The sequence below is a fragment of the Thermobia domestica genome, chromosome 14 (assembly GCF_964235325.1).
Source record: "Thermobia domestica chromosome 14, izTheDome1.hap1.1, whole genome shotgun sequence".
Taxonomy (NCBI): Eukaryota; Metazoa; Arthropoda; class Insecta; order Zygentoma; family Lepismatidae; genus Thermobia; species Thermobia domestica.
The window spans coordinates 112348727-112373534 of record NC_137467.1 but is presented as its reverse complement, the minus strand read 5'-3'; the positions used below and the strand labels follow the sequence as shown (position 1 = coordinate 112373534).

General features: G+C 36.0%; 1 protein-coding gene across 4 annotated transcripts in view; it reads left to right on the top strand.

Moving 5' to 3' along the window:
• Positions 1-24808, top strand: part of LOC145670289 (xylosyl- and glucuronyltransferase LARGE1-like) — a 290539-nt gene that overhangs the window by 171677 nt on the left and 94054 nt on the right. For all 4 annotated transcript variants that reach the window (XM_081738744.1, XM_081738742.1, XM_081738740.1 and 1 more), the window contains one exon: positions 11103-11283. In XM_081738744.1, coding sequence (XP_081594870.1) covers positions 11103-11283 — 181 coding nt within the window. The remainder of the gene's footprint in view (positions 1-11102; positions 11284-24808) is intronic.

The window sequence follows — 24808 nt, the reverse complement described above, 5'->3', positions numbered from 1 at the left end:
TTAAGAATTAAAAATATAATTCAAATAAAATTCTATCAATTTCTAAGATTAATCATTATTTCAAAAATGTAATAACAAAAATAAAGATTAACAGCATAGTTTCAGGATTGATCGTCATCAATCTAAAATCTACTAAATATATAATAAACAGATCAAAAGATTTACATTACAAATACTTAACATATAATTATAGTTACTACGTATTCATTTCTTTTCCTGAACTTGATCTTTGAAATCAGATTTCCAATTTATTTCTAGGTTCATGAAAAAGTTTTATCTCAAACATGACTTCGACGATAAGAGTTCAAATGGTCATTCTCATCAGAAACCAAAATCGTGTTCTGCGTAAGAAACTTTCGTAGAATATATGGCCCATGCGATTTATCGCTTAGAGAATTACCAATCTTGTCTCTTAAAAAGATTTAATATGTCTTCGAAGTATACTCAAGCTCTCTTCTACGTTTCATCACGAGCTTCTTTCATTCCAGCTTTTCTCCATGTTTGATAGGGCGAATTGCCAGAGCTCATGGGAAGATTTACAGCAATATCCAACTCTGAGATGTTTCATCGATTTGATAATGGGGTGTACGTAGGACATCCAAAAAGTGCTTCGATTGGACACATCTTTAGTCCGTAATATTCAGTCACTAATATCCACTAATAATAAGTTATAATATTCAATATTAGTCACTAATATTCAAAAGTGTTGAAGATTTGAATCAAAGTAGCCCAAAGATGCTGTCTATCAGCAAAGTACGATCAGAGACAGGATTTAGGTGTTTTTATAAAGCGCTCAGCAGCATTTTCACAGGGATAAGGACTTGACATGTTTTATACCGAGCCCCAAAAGGAATTTCTTAAAATACTCGAACACGAACACCGAAACATTATTAGTTAAGACTGCTTGCGGGAAACAAAATATACTAAAAATTTGGATAATTTTATTAGGTATTGATGGGCTTAAAATTCGTAACTTCTCTATCATAAATCTGCTGGCGTTATCTACCTCTTTAAAATTAATGTTTATCCCTTAGAATTGGATAATATTCCTACAAAGTCAAATATCCAGTGTGCGTTGTATTCGCTTACTGTACTCCGAAACAAAGAGACCCATCTTTTAATTTTCTTTAGATAATTGACACTTGTGACTTGATGTGACTTGTTTTTTTGTGCCATCCGTCATATTATCCCATGCGAATATTTTCATGGCCTTCCGTAAGGTCTTGTAAGAACCAGAGTGCAAACCAATTAATTCGGAATCTTCATGCTGGAATTCTAGTAGAACTCGCCTCAAATTCTTTGGAATAACGATTTTTAAGGATTTATGGCTAAATTAGTTCCTTTCAGTAGAATTTTCATATTAAGAACATAACCCAAACACGATTCACCGTATTCAAATTGTCAATTATACTTCCTAATTCAGGATCTTCCCTTTGCAATTGATCAATCGATTCAATAAATAATAGTAGTCTCCAGGAACGCTCCAGTCTGAAGTTATCATTAAAAGTTGCCAATCAAACAGGTCCATCGATAATATTAAATTCAAAAGGGTCATGAACCCTTGTCAAAACATCATCGACTAAATTGTCGCTGGATCTAACATGTGTTATTTTAAAAGTTAATTGCAAAAGAGTATCGACCAATCGTACTTGAGTAAATGTTTGGAATTACTTAAAATCCAATTAGAGCTTTGTTATCCGTCAGCACATCAATTGTTTCTACGATGTAATGCCGAAACGTCGATATTATCTTTACCAGACTAATGAATGCGATCTCGTATATACTGCGGTATTTGTCAGCCTCCGATATTTTCTTATTAAAGAAGGCTACGGATTGTAGATCCGCTTTGTTACCTTGTGACATATACCGAGCAATACTCGTACCATTTACGTCTACATGCACAGTGAACCTCTTAAACACATCGAGAGTCTTTAACACTATATTTTCCACCAAAGTATTTTTCACTTTATCCAAAATCTTTTGATGGTCTCAAGTCCAAACAGATTTGGAATTAGAAGATTTTAAGGCACTTTGAGGTCCCATAATTTCTTATATTTCCGACGAAAATTTAGAGTAATAATTAAACAGGCCAAGGATCTTCATCATGCCTCTACGATTTCATCGAGGTGTAATATTCTTAATTGCCACCTTTCTGCCGGATCGATTTCCATTTGATCGCCTGAGATAATGTGCCCTAAATTATTAATTTTCGTATAAAAAAGGTAAACATTTATTTAGCGAATGAGTAATGTTATAATCTTTAAACCTTTCCATAACCTTTCCAATTGTTTGCTTACGTTCTTCTAAGCTGTCTGAAGAGATTAACGTGCTATCAAAATAAGTTTCTACTTCCTCATTTTCCAAACCCCCAAGTACCTTCTGTATTACGCGAGCTAGTGTTGCTCTAGTTTTAATATCCACACGCACTCGCGTATATTGGTATAAGCTTTTAGGTTTAACGATTGCAGTTATATCACGTAAGTTCTCATTCAGTAAATTTGATTATATGCTTTCCTAAGATCGATTTTTGAATGTACTTTCTTGTCCGCTAACCCAGTAAGACAGGTTAGGAAACAGTAAGATGTCATTAACCATCAATTCATTAGCCTCTATATAGTTTCCTACAATCCCATAAGTGCTCTTGATCACCAGGAAGCAATTACTTGCCAAATTTGAGTGATCGATTTCGATCGAAATGCCTTGTATCAACTCTTGCATAATCGAATATTTCTTCCTTGTTCTTAAGAATTGGAAATAGTTTTAAATTGGATTTTGTGTAAATTGTTTATTTTCAAAAAGATAAATTTCCCCCAAAATTTTTAATACATCCAATTCCATCGGTTATCACATCAGAATAATCTTTTTTTTATCAATTCAATGAAGGAATCTATGTCACTCTCGATAAGTCCAGGCTTAGTCACTAAATGCTGGTTTTTCATGCCGTATAAAATTTTTCGCCTGATTTGATTGATCACCTCTTTTATTAATACAAGCATCAACATCCGAAACATATTTCTTATTTCGAGCTAACAGTGGATAGAAGTTCTGTAAGCTCTACGTACACATTTAAAGCTTCTGAACCACTATCTCGGAAATCATACTTTGGAGAAATTTTACTGGAAGATTGTTGTTTTGTCCCTTGGTATGTCTGAGAATATTTTTCAGTCCCAGCACCCCCATTCGGAGCGTTACCATGTGACTTCTTAATATCTTTCAAAGTTCTGGTTTCTTTTTTTATTCTGGAGTGGACAAATCGATGGATCATTCCCTGCAGAAGTACACCGATGATCACACTGCTTGTTCAATTGAGACAATAAAGAAATTTCTTCAATTACACTTGATGTGTTCATGTCTGGAGACTTAAACTGAAAATTCCTCAATCACTTCACCATGGTTAGTTGTCGATATCTAGCCAAATCTTGCAATTTCCACTTCTGAAATTCTCTTCAATACATCGTTTATTACAAGTTGTTCCTGTATCATCACAGGCTTTTGCGCATCGTTCTGAGAATTTCTGAAATCCGTGTCAAGATTCAGATTGTCTGCCTGATCTTTAAATTTCATTCGACCATTGTCTGCAATTCTAATAATTGCGATGCACCTGGAGCACTAATCCTTAAGTTCGAATTCAAATTGTTGGTAGTTGAAATTACACTGCATAGATTTACTAGATATTCCAAAAGATAAAAAATCGTCACGAATAAATGTCGAAGTAAATCCAGTACGTTGTTTTGGAACCGAGGCTTTATCTAACATTCATGGACATGAATCATTCAGTTAATCTCCCTGAACACATTATCTCAACCCTGATTTTCTTTTATCAAAAGTATACGTTGATGAATAAGTTGGAGTCTCTTCTTTCCATTGTACAGAAGCAAAAGATTGTTATAATCAACTTTCGCCGAGGTAATCTTCAGGAAACATATTCCCAACAGGCACATACACGGAAATCGTCTATTCGAAAAACTACCCTCTCAAAATGCCAAGACAGATTCACATTGATAGTAATTTCCTCTTTTCCGTCAGTCAATCCGAAAGAAGCGTTTACCATTCTTTCATGTACGTCACGAATAAATTTCTCGTCGAATCATATTTACCGTACATAGGTTAAAATACTGTATAAAGCGTACGTCTCCGTCATGAAGATGTTGCAACTGTTGCAGATGGCATGCATGTAAACCACTTCGAATGGTATTCGATGCACATATGACAATGGTATACATGCACCTGCAGTATGCCTGCGTATGCTGGATGTGCACCTATAAGATATTGGGTGATATGCATAAAAGTGAGATCTTATTCTTTTTTTATGATTTTGAGATTAATCTCAAGGTTGTGTGCATAAAATGCGAGGCGTGACGTCAATTGAGTCCAATATCAGACACCTGAATAAATGCTCGGAACTTACAAATCACGCTGTGATGTCTCACTTTCCGGATAAATGAAGTTGTGTATAATTACAAATTTCGTGAACCACCTTAGTACCATTTTCACTTATCTGTGAAAGTGGATTAAAATAACTGAAGTTATGGATGTGCAGTGGAAAAAAGTGCAAAGCTCGGAGAAACTCGGGTGTGGATGACTCTAAAGTAGGGTGGAGCGTTTTGCACTTTTGTTGGAATTTCGATGACGGCTAGTGCGCAAAAGGTGCCATTAGTGGCACCCATCTTACTGATTTTTTTATTTTTTTTGGACAACCCCTTACCCTGCCCCAACGGAGTTAGTTTTTTAAGTGTTTGTTTAGGCAACACGCATAACACTAATGACAGAAATGCTACTTGTGTTCGTTTCTAGAGTTACCTGATGGCTATAATACAATTATTTTATTAAAAGAAACTTGTAGTAATACCAGTAAATACTTTTAAAATATTTGAGTCAAAGTACAGCCATATTAGCTCAATTGTTGGAATTAATATCTAGATTTTGTTTGGAATGCCACGTTAACGATGATTATAGGCATAGCCCTTCATATAACATGATTTTCTTTGTGCAACTCTTCGCTTATTTTACTCTGTACGCAAAATAACCCTGGACTCACCACGGGGAGGTGGTTGCACATCAAGATCCGCCCACCCACCAACCAGGAAGCATACGTTGACATTTGAGCTTAGGTCACGTAGCTCTTCTTGGTTTCGAAGCGGGGCATTCTTGTTCTAGACTTCAGTTTGGCTCTAACGTAGTAGATATCTCTTGCGTTCTGGTCGTACTTTTTCGATGCTGCATCAGACACCAGCTTCACTGCGTTCCACAGCTTGACTGTGGCAAAGGAATGTTAAGAGTATCTAAAGTTCGGATGTTTTCTTCCTGCTGCGAATCTGTTATGTTTCGTGTGATGGGAGGCTCTGTTAGACATTTAGTCCAATTAATGATGTAGTAATTTTCAGCTGTAAAGTTTAATTTCGGAACAATGAAGTCACGTGGGCGGCATGATCTCGGGGTCTTCTGGCTGCGGCACTTTTTTTTATCCTTCTCTCAGCCTAACGTTCGAATATACGGATTTTCATCTGCTGTCATCGCTATCAGCAGGTTTTTGATGATCAACGTTGTATCCGTTTGTGTAGAACAGAATGAACTGTGTTGTAAATTATCTGGCAGAAAACGTGATAGCTTAAGTATGCTAAACAGATGCATGGCGCCCATTTCACACGAAGGATTTCGCCGTATTGAAAACCAGACGGGAGCGTATATTTTAACAATGTACTGGCAAAGTAAACACAAACTTGAACTAGGTTTACCAGTACTGATGTAGTGGCGAAACATCCTACAGGCCAATGTAAGACATCGTGAATGTGATAATGGTCCTGGTTTTCTGTTTGCTAGATCCGTAGTACACATTCCTGTAGCAACAGCCTTACAAATTTCAGAGATAATTCTGGTCGCTTAAACCATCTGGTTTTTTTCCATTTCAGACACCCATTCAATGGGAATGGGTGTAAAGGAGACGATCGGTAATCGTTCACAATCCTTTAATTTCTTTCCGATGGGGCCGGAAAAAGGGTTGACTCCGGTCGTCCCACCATCCAATTCGGTAACCAGGTGTCGAAATGGCAACTCGTTGGTATGAAGAAGGCAAATGAGATATTGCAGTTCCTTTCCTAGGGATCTTTTTATCTGACTTATGATGCCATTATCCCACCCTTTGTTCGTGGCTTCACCATCGCTGCCGACTGCCTCAAGACTTGACACGTCGTACTGGTTGTTCACTAGATCTGTCAACAAGATTTTTGTCCTCTGGCGTTATAAGTCCCGCGTCCTGAAGTACGGCAGAAGCGATCATAGCAACCTGTCTGAAGCTCCAGCTCTAAACGCTGCCTCCGCTGTATTTTGAAGACAGATGCGCTTTAGGCTATGTTTTCTTCTTGGTCGCGCCTCGAAGTCAGATCCCGACGTGCTTCCCGATTCAACAGCTTCGCTGGATTCCCCTGACGATCCCACTAGTTGACGGACTTGCTTCAACACTTCCAGCGTCTTTCTTGGTTGTCTTCCCCTTATATCTGCTCACTTCACGGAAAAAACATTTTTGACAGAGATTTGCTTGTTCAGACGTCAATGTTACCAACGCTCATTTTCCGTGATGTTCTCTGGTCCAAAAGAAACTTGAATTCTCGTTTTGGAATCTTGATTGTCCTCTCACAGTTGCAGTCTTCAGCGGTTTTACATTTGCAAGACACAATATCGAAAAGAGACTTCCGCGTGTGCAACGAAACCTGCACGAAGTGTTGCTTCTTGTCCTTGTCGACTGAAATGTTTTTTCTTGGTGCGACACTTAATATAAAATGTTTTCAGCATGTCAAAAACTTTCTCGTCTGAAACCAAAGGAATACTTTCTTTACGCCAAATATGTACAACTTTTTGTCCAACTAGTTTACAAATGTCAGTCACTGGTAATTTAGTTACACTTTCGTCACCACTTAAACCACTTTGAAACCAATGATAGTGACGCATAATATCAGCGTACATGAGTAACTGCACTTCACTTATTTCACTTGGAGTGCCAAATAAGCCTCGTTTCACACTTTCCCGCGTTGGTCTGCTATGAGGCTTTTCCTTCATCTTGCTTTCCATTCCTTCCGAACTTGGAAACCAAAGTATACAATATGTCTCTGAATCGTATCGCACTAAGAAGACTGTAAGTTTAGTTACAATGCACAAACTCTCTGTTTTAACAGAAACAGTAGCGAACTAAAACCGTTAAAGCTTAAGCTGATATAAATTGGGCTGTTGGATTGGTTGGCCGAAGTACGCAATATTTTACCACCACCGAACTTTGAGCGAGAATATTCTAAAAACGTCGGCGTAGGTTCTGGAGCCAAGGAGGCGAGCGGGAGGTGCGCGGATCTTCTGGACGGAGCCGGACGTTGCGACGTGGCCAAAGTAAACAACCACGAAGTTGTGTAGCCAGCCACTAAATGGCATTTCCTATCGGTGTACATAACAAGCGAAATGTTGTCAAAAACAAGTCGTGTTATATCAAGGGCTATGCCTATAATCATCGTTAACGTGGCATTCCAAACAAAATCTGGACATTAATTCCAACAACTGAGCTAATATGGCTGTACTTTGACTCACAAACATTTTAAAATTATTTACTTTCATTGCTACAAGTTTGTTTTAATAAAATAATTGTATTATAGCCATCAGGTAACTCTAAAAACGAACACAAGTAGCATTTCTGTCATTGGTGTTGTGCGTGTTGCCTAACCAAATACTTAAAAACTTTAAGTCCGTTGGGGCAGGGTAAAGGGTTGTCCAAAAAAAATAAAAAAATCAATAATGTCGGTGCCACTAATGGCACCTTTTCCGCACTAGCCGTCATCGAATTTCCAACAAAAGTGCAAAACGCTCCACTCTACTGTAAAGGACTATATAGATTTGAAGAACAAAATTTACAGTGGATGTTACAGCATTTTCTTGGGGATGTACGGAAACCAGTTTTGGGGCTCTGTATAATAAGATGATGTCTTGGAAGTACTGTACAACGTTTGTTGGAAATAATGGAAGCTAAATCGGGTGGAGAAACAGCTCAGTGCCAAGAATGGCAAAACCTATGATGTTGCACTCCCAATCATAAATACAGTAAATAGAAAATAACATGTTAAAAATAAATATAATAAATAAATGATGATGTAGGGAGGAACCACTTCTTGTTCTTCAGCAATTCCTAGTGAACAATATCTTAGGGCTACCGGTGCCCAGTCTATTACCGATTTCAATATGTGCGTTCTAGTATATTGTCTCTGTGTGATATAACTTTTTCTGAGGAAGAAGATTGCACTTGATAATTTTTCGATTATAATTTCGGAGCTACTCAAAATTTTTTCTGATTATTTTAAAACTTTGACTCCCGTTTCTTAACCTCTTCTATATGCTTCTCGAAAACGGGAATACTCATTTTTTTAAAATCCCCGGAAACTCCTAACACTGTTGCATGAGTTAGCACTTCTGTTTTATTTCCCCATTGCAAGTACAAAAGTGTTTCTTTTTCATATTAAAAGTCACTTTCTCTCTCAATCTCTTCAAGAGATTGAAAGTCACTATTCAATCTCCTGAACCTACCTGACCGAACTTTATCAAATTTTCAACATAGATGAGATTCGAACCTTGTATTTTTTATTATATCACTTTGACGGTGCAACTTAGGGAGAGGGATAGATACTGTAGAATGATGGGAAATGACCGATATTAGTGTCGAATGTATGGTTTTGGGGTGGCTGAGAAGAACTGTCGCACTTCCCATGTTGCCTAAATCCAAATTCAGCCCCGCAACTTGGGGGAAGGGGGAAAGAGGAGATATATAAAAATGATCAACAATGACCAATATCAGTGCTGAGTACATAGTTTTTGGGGTCGCTGAGATGAACAGTGACATATCAGATGCCATGGCCCACAACATTGAGGCAGAGGAGGAGATATTGAATGTGGCTGATATTAGTGACGAATCTATACATTTCGGGTTCACTTAGAGTGGCATTTGCGATATCGTTTAAATCCAAATTCAGTCCTCAACCTGGGGGAGGGCGATATATATATATATATATATATATATATATATATATATAAATGATCGAAAATGACCAATACTAGTGTTACATCCATAGTTTTCCGGGTCGCTGAGATGAACAGTGCCGTTTAAATCCAAATTCATTCTCGTAACTTTGGAGAGGGAGACGGAAAGCTATATAAAAATGGTCGAAAATAACCGATATCATAGCGCGCTTCAGCAATATTAAAAAGTGTCTGGCTAGCGAACCATATCACCAATTGTTCTTATTTTAAGCCAGAGAATTGGGTAATTTGACGCTAGTCCAATATTAATTGGCTCCTCATACTTGAAGCAGAATTGCAGCTGTACAGTGCTGTCGTCACTGTTTTATATTGCTTTAATATTGAAACGAAAGTAACCATAGTTTAATCTTTACGCCAACAGATAACAAAAATCGTGCTTTTGTGCTGGATAAATAACGCTACTGATTTTAATTTTATAACATGTTTTCACTCGCTGCATACTTGTTAATTCCCGATTTAGAGAAGGAGAGGAACTAAACAAACATCCCCGCCTTCATTACATCATTTCTATATGAAACGTCATCAAACTCAAGCTCAGACGAGACGGAACTGCATGTCAGTGAGGACAATCTCGTTAGCTATTCGTTCATTTTATGCATACAAATTACGAGTAAGATTCACTGGTGCTTACTCATCTTTATGCACATCGCCCACATCTGTTGTACGTTTCAGTCGCACCAATCCAATACTGCTATTACTGTTACTTCTTATTCTGTATTTAATTTTTATATTTTCAATTTCCTTCACGCACTTCGATCTTTTTTATGATCTCCATCTCTGGTTTTTTATTGCCCTTATCATCTGTGACCTACTCTCGTTTAATTAATTGAACCATCCTTCCAGTTATTTTTCTCTCTGGCCAAGTAAGTTTGCGGTAGCAACATCGTATGCGTTGGTTTCCTCGGGTACTTCATTTTCCTCCCACATTCTTATTCCGATGCCCCTACCGATTCTTCCATCTTGCCTTAATCATTTATTTTTCTTAGCCTAAAGAGCATAATTGTGGGACGTTAGTCTGAAGGATTTTGTTGTTTTTGTGGAGTTTCTTTCGCGGCTTATTTGCATTTTCCGTTTTATCTTCTCTTTCCAAACCCTACTCCCAAGATTATGGTCCCTAAGCAACTTTTTGTCAAATATTTTAAGTAGATGATGGTGACAGCGGCCAGATCTCTCTCTCTAGTATTCCTTCTTTCTACTTCGTCTTTCCTCCTCTCCGCAACCCATTAATAAATCTTCAAGATGTGAAAGCTAAAGAATTGTAAATATTTTTATAATTTATCGACCGTAAATAACTGGAAGTCCTTCAGTTGTCTTTCTTTTCCTTGTTTTAAAATCCCTAATAAACTTTCTCCCTTAAAGTAAACTTTGTGTTTTAACCATGCTAAAAACGTATTTTGTAAAAATTTAAAAGAGCTAGAATAGGTTCTTTTGAACAATCTACTTTGGATGGTTAAGTGCAATGTTTTTTAATAATTCGGATCAAGTTGTTTTCAATCAAAATAGAGACGCTATTGTTGACACATTCTTGAATAAATCGAGTAGTAATTTTCACATGTAATCAAACAAACCTTTTGTCAAGACGGCTTAATTACACTGTTTTCATCGCTCTGTTGCTTTTTTCTTTCTTTAAATTTACCTTTTTTTTTAATTCTTGTTGCTACAGTTCTTGAAAGTTATCATATGTACGAAACACATTTAAGGTAGAAGGAATCTTCCTACTTGACCAACCATTTTTATATTTTCGTAACGCTTTAATCAGAATGACTTCTTAGTTTGACCGAATGTAAGTAAAACGTAATTAGAAAAAAAGAAATGGGTAAGTAGAAAATTGTCTTGTTTAATAATAACTGTTTTTATAGTTCTTAGTTAAATTTTTAAACCTAGAAGGTAAGATTCATCTAAATAAATTACTGGTCATTACAGTGTTTAGTCATTTAGTTTTTAAATTTGTGCATTTTAAAAGGTATTTCGTATCGTGAACGTTCTTGTGTGTGTTAACAAGGGATCTTTCTTCCTCTTATTGATTTTCTGTTTAGTTAAATGAAGAAGATCCATGTTACGAATTTAGAAGAGCAAGGATTACCAACCTACGAACTCATTTATATTTTCTTGATTATGATTATGAACCTTCTTTGGATGGATATGATGTCACTTTAGTAGCACAATTGTCCATGGATAGACTGCAAATGGTTGAAGCATTATGCAAACATTGGGAAGGTTAGTAACTGTCTAGCTGATTCAATAAACGTTGTTTCTTTCATTACTGTTTGTAAGCCTAAGAGAATTGTTTTTAAATTCTACTTCTGCAGAGGTTGAATAAATATTACTATTATTATTATTATTATTATTATTATTATTATTATTATTATTATTATTATTATTATTAGGTAGTCTAAGTGTATTGAGGATTTTCCGCACGAGATATCATTTTACAATTTCATTTCGATAAGGGCGCAGATGCTGCACAGGCCCTTGAAGAAATCTGTTTATGGGCAAAATAAGTTATCAAAAGCAATAACCGAAGGATGGCTCAATCGCATTCGTTCTAGAGATTTGGGTGTCAGTGATGCTCCACGCAGTGGACGATCATTCACAGCAGAAGTGGGCAGTGTTTTGGCAAAAGTCGAGCAAGACTGGCATGTTAGTAGTAATGACATCGTGAACTATCTGAACATTCATATCAGTGTTAAACCATTTGAAGAAAACTAGCTACAAAAGGATGCTCGATGTCCGGGTGTCAAATGATCTGACTGCAAAACAAAACATTTACTCGATTGAATCTATCTGCAAATCTCTACTAAACGTAACAAACTAGAGCCATTCTTGTGTGATGAAGAGTGAATAAGGTACAAAAAAGGGAATAGTGGTTGAATCGAGAAGCTCGTGAAAGCCTACAATGACTTCGAGGAAGGTTTTGCTGTCCGTTTGATGGGATTGGATGGGAATCGTGCATTATGAGCTCCTGCCGATACCTGTCGACAATTAACACAAGTTCACGTCTAAATTCAAAAGGAATGACCGGAAGTGTTCAAGAGTATAACCCGTTAGAAAAGGAATGAACTTGGCTGGAATGTTTTAAAGAATATACTATATAGTCCGGACATGGCACCATCAAGCTATCATTTGTTTCAGTCTGTGTAGAAATCTCTGAGTTGAGATTTCAAAGTTAGTTTGAAGAGAGGTGTGCGCAAACTACGTGTCACAGAAGTTTTGTAACAACGGGATTTTATTTTGCCGGAAAAATAACAGATAGTCTCGAAGAAAATAGTATATATAGAGGCTTCAGAGCACAAACGTCGTATGTCCAGTTTTCTGAATTTTTCAGAAGTTTGTTTCGAAGCGATAAGTTTGCCCTAGCAAAGCAGAGTTTAAGTTCTGTAACAACTGTTTACTGTGTATTACAAAGAAGCTATTTAGAGTGGGCATTTGATATTTTTATACCTAACATAGAAGTATCAAACTATCGAAATAGCTGACAAATCATCTTCAGAAAAGTTTGACATATGACATTTGTGCTCTCAAGACTCGTTATATGGTTTCATAATGTTATTTTCTATTTTACATCACAATAAATGCATTCTCAATTTTGTCCTTCAAAGGCTCAATACATTGTAGACAACCTGATATTACTATTATTAACATTGGCTATACTAAGTTGAGGATGGTTTGTTTCCCACCGTTATTGTCAATTCTTCACATAACAGAGCTAAGTGATGTGTATGTTTCTATGTATAATGATGTAATCGCCTAGTTACACATTATGAGCTGTACCCGAAGAACATTCTCGAAAGCTACTGAAAATATAAAAAAAAAATCATTAAATTGTATCTAAATCTGTTAAAGATATAATTGCTTTTCTTTCAACTTCAGTTAACACATAATAAGGAATTTTATTGACCTTATCAATATTCCTATGTAGACCAATATTGTGAAACAATATTGGTCTACATAGGAGTATTAAAAAAGTTAATAACATTCTTTATTATGCGATAAGGCGTTCCTTACGTTCTGCCTGCAATTACCGAACTAAAAACTTGTGTTTTAAAGCATGATTCTACTGCTCATATGGAATAATTATTGCATTATTTTTAAACGTCGATTTCCTGAAAAGTAGACGCGTGTTTTTTGGCATTGCACGAATAGAAAACTTCAAAAACAATAAACAAGAAATATGTGGTTCAGGACTGAGGGAGAAGATAGATAGAGACTATGAAAATATATTTTTATGTACCTGAAATCCTGAACAATAGTGTTCAATTTTTGCAAAGTTGATTGATCCCAAAACATGAGAAGAAGAAAACATTTTTGTTTATTTAAATGTGAAAGAACAACTAAATCTAATTAAATATGAAACTAAATATAATTATTCTTAGTTTTGCGAAGAACTGTGCGTTATTGATCGTTTTTCCTAGCATTATAAATAAAGTATAACTAACATATTATCTTATTTTTAATACGGATAAGAATATTATTTCATTGTTGTTTTAGGATGCTAATGCTATGTTAAAATTTTGCTTCAGGAAAGCTTTATATACACAGGGTAGAGGATTTATCTTGATACGCCCTTGTAATTCCTAAAGTGGCAGATAGAAATCACATAAGTTTTTGTCATGAAAATATAGAATGGGGGACATCGTTTGACATACTCTATAATATCAGTAGCTTAACAGTGTTGTCAACCCAGCATAAAGTTAGATGTTTTTCAAATGACACTATGTTAAACTGTTACATATTTCAAATCTACCTTTAAACAAAAACGTACAGTGTCACATTTTTTTATTCACTGTTGCGAACTAAGGACACTAGTATCACAAACACACAATGAAGATCTCTGCCATATTAATAACATAACTGAGACGAACTGGTAATGTACATGCAAAGTACGTTATGTCGTATGCTATAATCGGGATGTGACTGTTTGGTATATTTAGGAACAAAGCTGAAGTAGGGAAAGAAAATACAAAAAATTAAAAATTTTACATTTTTAAGACTTTATTTGGAAATAATGCTCAAATAAGTTTTACACCTAAGAACGTAAATGGTATCTAACAGATGAAAAATCATTTTGCTGTTTTTAACATTGATATCTCAAACCGCCGCGGAGATTTGAAAAATATCAGTAGAAATTGCTATATTACTTAAAATGACGTATTTGAGGGGAATGTTTAAAGGAATTGTAGTTTCCTTTACTTTTAAAACATCACAGCAATAGCTCTTGTAGTTACAATAGCAAGTTCTTGCAGTTTCATAATTTAAATACTACCAGTGTGTATCATACCCTCGGAACGATTTTTGATATCAAGTTGCTGTAAACGACATTTTGTCTTGATGTGTATTATATCTCTTTTAGGTGATTGGGTATCATACTTATCTGAGCAGTTTTTTGAAGTAGAACTCTTTAAAAAGTCAACTTTTTCCCTTATAACTTCTGTTCTATTTATTCGAAATAAGTCACATCATGATCATAGTATTCAAACTGAAGTTCTTTGGATGTGCATTGCCCCGTCCGTCTTACTTGCGTTATTACTGGTGTAAAAGCTTCCAAAATAAAGATGTTTTTGATACTGTACCATCTTTAGTTTAGGTTATTGTATTGTAAAATTTCGGTTAACATATATATTTGAAATACGTAATCTGACGTAATGGCATTTGAAAAAAATACATTAATATTGCGTTGGCAACACTGTTTGTATATTGGTTTTCAGAGTATGTGAAACTATTTCCTATACTTTTCATATAAAATTTCAGAATGTTTAAAATCTTTTAGTTAGAAGTGACAAAAGCATATCAAGACAAACGTTCCACCTTGATATCCAAAAACCTCGATAAACCCTTGTAATTTGAAAATGATTGCAACGTTTGGGATGAAATCTGCTCTATGGTATTGAAAGTGATTCTGTAAGTAAGAGACGCGTATGACCATCATATCGTTCATTTTGAATTTGGCCATCCTGAATTCAGCTGAAATTTTGGAAATGGAAATGGGATTATGTGGTATGTTGCTGTAAAGACCAATTAGTTGTTATTATTTAGTATTTCTATTCATCCTACTCCTGAAATATTTATACTTGTCCTCCAAATCAATTTATTTTCTATTTATTCATCAGATCATGAACATGTTTTCTTGTGTAGGTTACACTTGTGTACAACTTTAAATCTTCTTCACAAATTATAGTTACAAATTTACGCATATTCAGTTGCACAAATACAGGTAATCATATGTAATGCTCATTGTACTCTTCTACAAAAACAACACAAGCTCTATCTTATCATAAACATTTCTATATGAATGAGAGCCGCTCCATATATTCTGCAATACGCAGAAACTATAAGAGATAAAGCTATGCTTTTTTTTTCTCGTTGCAAGTCGACATCGAGAAAATTAAAGACAAGAAGAACTTCAGCGCGTGATCTTTGATCTTTGTGTGAGTGACTGAAAGTGGACGTTCGAGGTGTGGCAATGGAATAGTCACATGAATCATCTCAAGCTATGATTTACTATGATTTTCTCGTTGGCCTAAGAAAAAAGGACTGTGACGCTGTTCCAGCATACACGGCAGTATTTAGATGGTACAAGGACTTTCTACTTAGTCAGAAGTCGTTGTAAGATGAAACTCTTGAAAGAAGACCTTCATGTTCAACAATGCCAGAATTAGTGCTGTGCAAGACATGGTCCAAAGATTCAAGACATAGCTATGCAATGATAGAGGAGATTTGGACATTGAATCCTTGGCAATGCACACAATTTACAGGAACATCTACAACTGAAATAGGTAGTTTGTTGGTAAGAGTAGTACTTTCCCCCGTATATGACACTGAGTCAGAAAAATTTTTCCTGATTCTAATTGGCTGATAGAGGTCACGTGACTTTAGGCCCTGCACACGCGGGAAAATCAAATTTAGCCACACCCCAGGTCACGTGGTATGACGTCATGAGTCACCCGGCGGGAAAATCCCTCACTTTGGATTTTTGAAATTCGTCCCCTTTTACGGGTAAGATGAGTGCTTTGGTACCTTGATTTCGATATGTTGATAAAGGTCACGTGATCTTAGGTCCTAGGATTTTTGAAATTTGTTTTTTTTTACGGGTATCCTCTTTGATGTGTACTTTGGTACCACGATTCTGATTGGCTGATAGAGGTAACATGATCTTAGACCCGCCACACCGTGAACAGGTTACATGGTATAACGTTATGAGTCACCTTTGTGGGGAAATCCCTCACTCTGAATTTTTGAAATTCGTTTCCTTTTACGGGTATTTTCTTTGATGAGTACTTTGGTACCACGATTCTGATTGGGTGATAGAGGTAACATGATCTTAGACCCGCCACACGGTGACCAGGTTACATGGTATAACGTTATGAGTCACCTTTTTGGGAAAATTCCTCACTCTTTTTTATGGTCAGGTTTTTTAAATTCGTTTCATTTTAAGATTATCCTCTTTGATGAGTGCTTTAGTACCTCGATTCTGATTGGTTGATAGAAATCACATGATCTTAGCCCCGCTCATATGGGAAATTCAAATTTTCAGGTCACATGATAATGATCCACCCTCGACCGGAATTTTAGAATTTTGTTCCCTTTTACGGTTATCCTTTTGGGACCTTGAGGGTTCAACACCTCGTTAAATAACCCTTCTTGGTATCATGATATTGTACTGAAGTTTACCTTAAATATTATCGTTCTTTGACAGATAAGATGATTACCAGCTTTCTAACCTTGATGGAGAAGGAGCCCACCTCATATGTTTAGTGTGGAAATTAAGTACAGAATTTTGTCCTTTAATTAGTATGTCTCTGAAAGGATACATTTATTCTCTAACAATGGTGAAAGAGGGGCCCGTCCTTGTCATTTGCACATTAACTAAAGAGATGGTGTTTTGCTTAAATCTGAATGGTTCATTGTTAGAAGTTACAAAACATTGTTGTGAGTTTGAGCGATTTTTAAACGCTCAGCGTTTTGTTGCTCAGTAAGCGCTTCATTGATGGAAGCACTGTTGCCAGATTTTTCTTACCTAAACTGCTCCGGTTCTTTTTAAAACGGTTTCGCAGAGTACAGAAATTTTGAGAAAAAATTTTTCGAACCAAAAAAATTTGAAACTAAATTTTTCAAAACTAAAAATTTCTCAAACCAAATTTTAAAAACAAACTTTCTTGAACTATAAAATATTTGAAATTAAAAAATTTCCAAAAATTTTTGAACTAAATTTTCAAACAAAAACTTTTCGAACTAAAAAATATTTGAAAATAAAAAAATTCAAAACCAAATTTTTCGAACTAAATTTTCAAACAAAAATTTTAGAATCAAAAAATTTGAAACAAATTTCGAAACAAAATTTTTTAGAACGAAAAACTTGAAACAAAAAATTTCCAAAAATTTTATCGAACTAAAAAAAATTGAAACAAAAAATTCAATACAAAAATTTTTCGAACCAAAAGAAATTTTAAAAAATCAAAAAAATTATCGAACTAAATTTTCAAACCATAATTTTTCTAAAAAATTTGAAACAAAAAATTGAAAAGAAAAATTTTCGAACTAAATTTTGAAACCAAAATTTTTCTAACAACCAATTTTTAAAAACAAAAGTTTCGAACTAAAAGATTTAAATCACATTTAAAAGTTTTCAAATGAAACTTTTTCTCGAACTAAAAAAATTAAAAACCAAATTTTGGACACTAAAAATCCTAAAGTTCAAAAATTAGTTTTTTCGAACGAAATATATTCAAACTAATCATTTAAACCAAATCTTGGGAAAATTTTCCACCTCAAATTCTCAAACCAAATTTTCAAGATTACCATTATTTGAAAACGAGTGTTTGGGGCATCAAGAAATAATAAAACGTATTTTTTTCAACTTGTATTTTAACGAAAGGTATGTGCTCTTCTCATACAATTTTATAGCACAATAAATGCAGAATCTAGTTTAATGAATACTTTGGACGTGTCATCCTCCAATCTTGTAGACGTATCCTGTAAAGAAAAAGAAGAAGCAATAGATTACTTTACGAATTTATTTCCCTAAAACAATCAAAACAAGTAAATATATTGATAAGAGAGAAATAAAACTTACTCGTAAAAGATTGATATGTACCACTCTTTAGTTCCCTCTTCCTCCTCTGGGTGTGAAATGATTGCATTTCTTCCACTGATGGTAGCGTTGCTACTTTATGGCCATGGGTACGAGATGACTGTATTTTTTCTTGGTATTGCTGTTTTATGATCAGGGGGGAGAAAAAGAAAATGAAAAGATCATGTTACAATGGTGGCCTCATTGGGTATTTACAGTTTTTCTTCATCTTTTTCTTGTTCCAGCTTCCGTTTTTTTACGTACCCGTATGGAACCGTATCATACGAATTGAGTTCTCTAAGTCGCCGTTTCGTGTACTGGATGCTGTAAATTTTTTGTTCTTTGCGAGTGACGTTAGCATGGTCTTTGGTCGTGTATATTTTATGAGGGATGGTAATGGAGACTTGTACACGGCATTGATTCGTAATCATTTCTTTTAAGGTTTTGAAATTTAATTGCTGTCCTGCATCGTAGTTGTAAGGTAAATCCTCTAATCTTGCATATGTAGCTGGTGACGTTGGTGTCTGGATAATATATTTCTAAACTAATTTTTCAACCCTCCACTAACAAATGTCTTGATGTACGCTCGTTGTCCATAAGAATCTATCTCATCTGATAAACATTACAAATACGTGGAAGTTTCAATGGTTGGCTCCCCCGTTTTTTCTGTAAATATCACAGAATCAGTGTCGAAATATAAAACACGTTCCTCCAATATTTCCAAGTACTTGTACAATTCCAGACGTGCCTGACATGTAAATGCTCCTAAAACGACATAGGTGTTTCGATTTTGAACAGGCACGTGTTCATTGTACTCCCAGAACGCATACAACATTGTATCATTGATGGGTACAATTTGATGGAGTTCAATGTCGGGGGAAGTGAGTTTTTTTATACAATTCCTCCGGCCGATCAATAATCGTGGTCTGGCTAAAGTTTGTACGTTGCGATAGCTTGCCCCATAGAGAATTAAGACAAAGTTTAGATAAACTTGTTCGTGCAGGATTATTTTCAATTCTGGCCGGGTCCAAAGCAATATCTTCACACTCCAGAGCTTTTTTCCTTCTTCGCTGACACATGAACTTGGCCATGCAAAAGCTTCCATTTTCGATTTTAAAAACGTGTTGATGTATTCCGTGAACAAACCGCCTGTTTTCGTGATGGGGTCATATTGTTCAATGTCATAATCCCAAATTTCGAAGATTTCCACCGGTAGATATCCTAATTCTATTGCCTTTTGCATTTCGTATGATACCCATGTTCCAGTGAGGCTTCGCTCCTGATCGTTGAGTGTACACGTTAATGTAGGGTCTGGGTTCATTTCTTCAGCACAAGCAGCGTACAGTGGAAACAGTAGTTTCTTGTTGCATCGATATGAAAGGATACCATGATAAAGGTGGCGACTTGGCAATATCGTCATTTTGATCAGACCATTGACTTTATTTATTGGTGGTATATTTTCATCACCCTGTAGATAAATTCTAGGATGTCCTACAGGGTATTTAGCGCGCTTATTGATGAACAAATACAAAGAAACAATATTGAGATATATGATTTTTTCACCTGCTTTTTCGTTGACTTGATGGTACAATTTCACACGATTGGTTCTACCTCCAAAAAAGCTATCTCTTGGATTTAAGGGGCTGCAATTCATATATGGGTGATTCTTGAGATATGTCGGCATTGCTGGATTTTGTTTCAAGAACTGTTTAAACTCTCACTCCCACATTTCATGTACAATGAATCCCAATTCACTTAGTCTTGCATTTTTTCATTGCGTCCGTTCATAGCGGAATTCCATGGTGTCTTCCGGATTGTCGTAAATGTGTTGATTACGGCCTGTAGTAACACACACTTTACAGCCATGATAAAAACAGCCGGCATGCTCATAGACGTGTTCTCCTAACGTCTAGGGATCTTGGTAATAGCCATCAACACGGAATCTCCACAATAAACACTTCTTTTTGTCGAACCGCATGTAAGATTTGTTTTCCTTCTTTTTTTTCAATGTAGGCCAGCCATTGCATTGCAGCGATCGATTGGGTACTTCTCCATCGATAACCATGTGCCGGTAGAATTCCAATGGTATTGGGCTTGAGGAAATTCCAGCGGAATAATAAATTGGAAGCGCTTGCAATCGTTATCGTTTCCAAGAAGGGATTCACTTTGGTTTCTGCTTCAAATGACGTCATAAACGAAACACATGCTTGTCGCAGTACATTAACATCTTGAATGCAATAGTTGATTATTTCCTTCTGGAAATAGAACGTATCATTACGATGGTCGTTGTACCACTGCATGAACTTGTTTCTGTCTTTAATGGACATTTCATTTGCACAATAATAATTCGTTTCTGACAGTGCTCCAATATACGATTGATCTTCCTTGCTGTTGAAGAAATGTGGGAAGTAACCTTTGGTTGCGGGTAAATTGAATGCTTTCGACAATTTGCTTAATGCCATAGGCAGGAAATTCAAAGAGTCAATGAATATTAGATTGTTTAATGTTAAACTTAGTATTTTGGTCCCATTTAATATGACGTCAGGTCTCCATTGACATTATTCTGCCATAGTCTTTAGAATAAAATGTCCATCGTAACCTTTCGAATTGTGTGCGAGGCAGAAAATCTAATTTATATTGGGACGACGTTCCCGCAAGTACTGGAGAAAATTATAAATTGGATCCTCTCCTTGAAAAATATGCAGGCACTGACCACACGTACTGCAAGACTGCTGGATATTATCATTCTCAACACATGCATAACATAGTTGTTGTAAAACCAATAAATTCGGAACGTGTACAAACATGTTATCAATGTTCTTGTCCTGCATGGATTCTATATCGTACAAAATCAATAAGGCTTTCTTTGCATGCATGAGTGAAAGAACAGCAGGTTTCAAGCATTGGCGATCAGGAAGCATGAAACATTGATGCGATCCTGGAGCAGTCTTCTTACATACATTACAAAAGATCTCATTGCAGTCGTGAGTGCGTTGTCCAGTATGCACAAAAGAATATACTCTGTAACATCTAGTACATTACTTCACCATTTTACATACTGGCTCCCCTTGATGATATGGAGCATTACGTGATTATTAAAGCATTCTTCGCCATAAAATTGGCAATTGCAGTCGTTGCACAATATCAGCGTTTGGTTCTTGTCAAATACAGGTCTCTGTAAGCATTTCGAGCATGTTACAGGACAACTTTTAACATGCTCATTACGATGATCATACTTTTTATGGCACGCTTCACAATAGAACTTAGCGGCAAAACAAGCAATTAAAGATTTAATGATATCAAAATGTCCAGCCAAACCAATCAAATTTACGGGAGTGCGATTTTCATCGTTGGGTCCCTCCCACATGATGTCACGACCTGAGAAACTGGTGTACTCAGTAATTTTATATTCTTTCAGGTAAGACTGGAATTGCCGAATTTCATTTACACTAGCACCATGGTCCAAATTGACTCCTGTATTTTCACATAACGCATCCACTTCTTGGTCCACAACACATTTAGATTGATGTTACACTGTGTATATCGTTTCATATATACATTTTTGTATTTCTTCAAACCAATAGCAACGACAAGGGCGTACGCCAGACACCTTGAATCTTGATTTTTTACGCGTACAATCCCTCGTTTGTTTCGTAGAAGTTCCTCATTCTTTAGTAATCCTTGCCGCAAACCGCCGTAACCACGTGCAATATCCACACGATGAAAATAAACGGTAAATGGCTCGTGAAGGAGAAACGAATTGTTGCTCTACAAAACTCTTTCGAACGAGGCCCACATTGTTTCCAGTGTCAGGTTTCTGCTTGGCGAAAGCTTAACCAAAATGGCTTATTGGTGTTTCGTGGCGATATTACCGATAAACCAACCATCGCTTCATCGTCGACATTAGTTACTAAATGATCGAGCATTGCTTGAAAACTGTTGTGTACATACTGAATGATATCGGTTCGTACGGGTGGTGCGTTAAATTGTATTCCATCATTCTGCCCTCAATATTAAATCGTCTATAATGACGAGTGATTTCGTTACGAATGGTAAAACCCGATTCGGCCGTGGTTGAAAAGAAAAAACAAACGGGTAAAATTACGGTAAAAAGAAATAGGGTGAAAAGGAATTGAGCAGCGTTAATTTACTACAAAAGAAAGGAAAAAGAAGAATCTTAATCACCTGATAAACAGGAAATCATAACGTTTGTGATAAATTCTTAACTAAGTAATTCATGTGAAGGTCATGAGTTTGATTCCCGGCGAGCGTTCAGAGTTCCATTATTAAAGCACAAGTACTAGAAATCAAACGCAAAACCTGTTTTTTTCTAACTCCTTGTTTTAAATAATTATGTTACTGAAATGAGTGTTTTATTGCTGTCATACTAGAAATCAAACTCGAGACCATTACATCAGTATGTAACTGACCTACAATTCTGTAATGATAAAAAGAATGCATGAATGAATAAAAAATGTCTTCTAACAGTGCTGAGATGTGACAAAGTATGCGTAAGCATTTTTTCCCTCAACTTTAAAATTATGCGTTTGCAAGTTTAAAAGATTCATCAAACATTAACGTTTGATGAAAATCTGAATAGCGTAAAACTTTTAACCAAATATTCATGCACTCTTTTTTCCGCATAGTTAAGTAGTTAGCGTACATGGTTCTGACGTGGAATGCCCTGGTTCATCCTCGATGGATTTGCTTTCCCGGTCGGGGCGATGTCAAGCCTTTTCGGAAATTTAATAATATTATTCACATGTGTAGTTTTCGAAATTTTGTAATGCATTCTTTTCAAAACTATGCTAAATGGTTAGCGTACACATCTCTGACTATGGTTCAATTCCCGGCGGGCCCTCAGATTCAACATTACACTGTATTCCTAGCCTCACTACTGAGGGGGTGCTAAACTAAAACAATGGTTTCAGAGGGAATCGAACAATATTATTCTCATGCGTAGTTTTCGAAATTTTGTAATGCTTTCTTTTCAAAACTAAGCTAATTGGTTAGCGTACACACCGATGACATGGAAACAATAATTTTAAAGGGCTTGATCCGCTGGTGCGTGAGATATCTAATTCGATCCCCGGTTTATGATGAACAACATCATGCCCCTGTTTTCCCCCACTCCCTAATTCACGATCATTTATTTCCTCTCCTATAGTCAAATGAGAACGATATTTCATGCTAAAATGATAGTGTGTTAGTGATAACAATGTTATCCTCATGCGTAATACGTTTCAAAATCACTCCACGGATATTGAGTAACGCGGTTGATAAACTTGTCTAAGGATAAAATCTCAATGAACTTACCTCAAATTCAATGAACAAAACTCGCTGAACTAGTTTTCACAATGGCACAAGAGGTACACCTGCTCGATTTCACGATCTTCGTGGAAGTAGGATTTGAAAAATGAAAAATGTCTGTTTATTTAGGTCGCTATGAAAACGTCACCATCAACCATCAGAAACGCGGAAATTCATAAATGACATCACAACGAACTAATCAAAACGCTGCTTTCAATATTGCGATCGTCATGAATCACGAACCAAAACGATGTGTAACAATTGATCGTGACGTCATTCACGTTTCTCAATAGTTATGAAATCCTTATTACAATATCTACTATCGCATTCTGATCATGACATCAACCCAAATGCTTTCAGCCTGGATCACCTTTCGTAAATTGTGACGACATTTTTTAATTTTCTCATATTCCATAAGAGAATGTCACTGTTCGCTTTTCATGAATCATGCTGACACGTTCCTAGTAAAACGAAAGTTATACGAGACGCATTCGCTGATGTTTGCATTTCGATCATATGTGCTTTTATGTCAACACACAAAGAAGTCTTTCAGCATTTTATTTTAATCCACGAACGGAAACGTTACACTGCCAGATTTATTTCTTTTACATACCTTAAAGTATTTCAGGGACCATGGTTCGAAACCCAGCGAGCACAATTAAAACCGAGCTCATTTAAGCGGTTAGATACATGTCTTTGATTTGAAAGACCTAAGTTCGATTCCTGGAGAAACATTTGTTAGGATTTTTCCTTTTAGTTTTCCAAAACTTGGTTTACATTCCAAAATCTGTTTTTAAATTTTTAGTTCGAAAATTTTAAAAGTTTAATTGGAAATTTTTAGAGTTAATCTACAAGCGACAAGGATGGACCTCTCTTTCTCCATTGTTAGAGAATAAATGTATCCTTTCAGAGACATACTAATTAAAGGACAAAATTCTGTACTCAATCTCCACACTAAACATATAAGGTGGGCTCCTTCTCCATCAAGGTAAGAAAGCTGTTAATCATCTTATCTGTCAAAGAGAACGATAATATTTAAGGTAAACTTCAGTACAGTATCCTGATACCAAAAAGGGTTATTTAAGGAGGGGTTGAACCCTCCATGGGAACTTCAAGGTACCAAAAAGGATAACCGTAAAAGGGAACAAAAGTCTAAAATCCCGGTCGAGGGTGGATCATATCATGTGACCTGAAAATTTGAATTTCTCCCATGGGCGGAGCTAAGATCATGTGACTTCTAGCAACCAATCAGAATCGAGGTACCAAAGCACTCATCAAAGAGGATAAAATGAAACGAATTTAAAAAATCCTGACCATAAAAAACAGTGAGGGACTTTCCCACAAAGGTGATTCATAACGTTATAC